This window comes from Haliaeetus leucocephalus, unplaced genomic scaffold (assembly GCF_000737465.1).
Source record: "Haliaeetus leucocephalus isolate CR32 unplaced genomic scaffold, Haliaeetus_leucocephalus-4.0 Scaffold341, whole genome shotgun sequence".
NCBI classification, from domain to species: Eukaryota; Metazoa; Chordata; class Aves; order Accipitriformes; family Accipitridae; genus Haliaeetus; species Haliaeetus leucocephalus.
Window position 1 is genome coordinate 55880 of NW_010972777.1, and position 833 is coordinate 56712.

Sequence of the window (833 nt, forward strand, 5' to 3'; positions counted from 1 at the left end):
GGGATGGGTGCAGGGGGGGGCTTGGGGTGCTGAGGGTTGGGAGCGGGTCCCAGGGACTCTTGGAGTGCTGGGAGAATGGGGGGCGGTGCTAGCTTTTGGGGTAAGCAGGAGGCACCTAGGTGGGCACGCAGTGCTGAGAATGTGTGTGTCTGTCGTCCCCCCCTCCCCAAAACAGCAGCGAGACCCCCCAGCTCTTCACGGTGGTCCCTGAAAAGCGCACGGCCACCGTTGGCACCGCCATGATGGGTTCCACCCACATCTACGACATGTCGGCGGTGAGCCCCCCCCGCCAGCCCACCACCTCCTCCCAGCACCCACGGGTGCCATGTCACCCCCCCACCACCCATCTAACCCCTCCCTCTGTGTCTCTGTGTCCCGTGTCCCCCCCCCCTTAGGTGATGGGGCGCAAGGGCCCGGTACCCGAGGCGCAGGGGGTGGAGGTGGCCCTGGCCCCCGAGGAGCTCGAGCTCGACCCCACAGCCATGACGCAGAAATACGAGGAACACGTGCGGGAGCAGCAGGCCCAGGTGGAAAAAGAAGATTTCAGCGACATGGTGGCTGAGCACGCCGCCAAGCAGAAGGTGGGGACGGTCCCTTCCCTGTCACCTCTGTCACCTCGTCACCCTCGTCACCCTCCCTGACCCCTCTTTGCGTGTCCCCCCCTTCTCCTTTTGCAGCAGAAGAAGCGGAAGGCGCAGCCCCAGGACGCCCGGGGAGGCGGCAAAAAATATAAAGAGTTTAAGTTCTAGGAGGGGGGGGTGACACGTTTGTCACCTCTTTTGTCACCCTCCTCGGGACCAGCCTTTTGTCACCTCCCAGCACCCACCTCCCTA

At 64.1% G+C, this 833-nt stretch overlaps 1 protein-coding gene across 1 annotated transcript in view; it reads left to right on the forward strand.

The window, feature by feature from the left end:
• The window catches only part of SF3B2 (splicing factor 3b, subunit 2, 145kDa), an 8329-nt gene extending 7514 nt beyond the window's left edge, over positions 1-815 (forward strand). The window contains exons 12-14 of the mRNA XM_010572556.1: positions 176-275; positions 396-581; positions 678-815. Of these exons, the coding sequence (XP_010570858.1) occupies positions 176-275; positions 396-581; positions 678-749 (358 nt within the window). The 3' untranslated portion in view covers positions 750-815. The remainder of the gene's footprint in view (positions 1-175; positions 276-395; positions 582-677) is intronic.
• Positions 816-833: the final 18 nt, after the last annotated feature.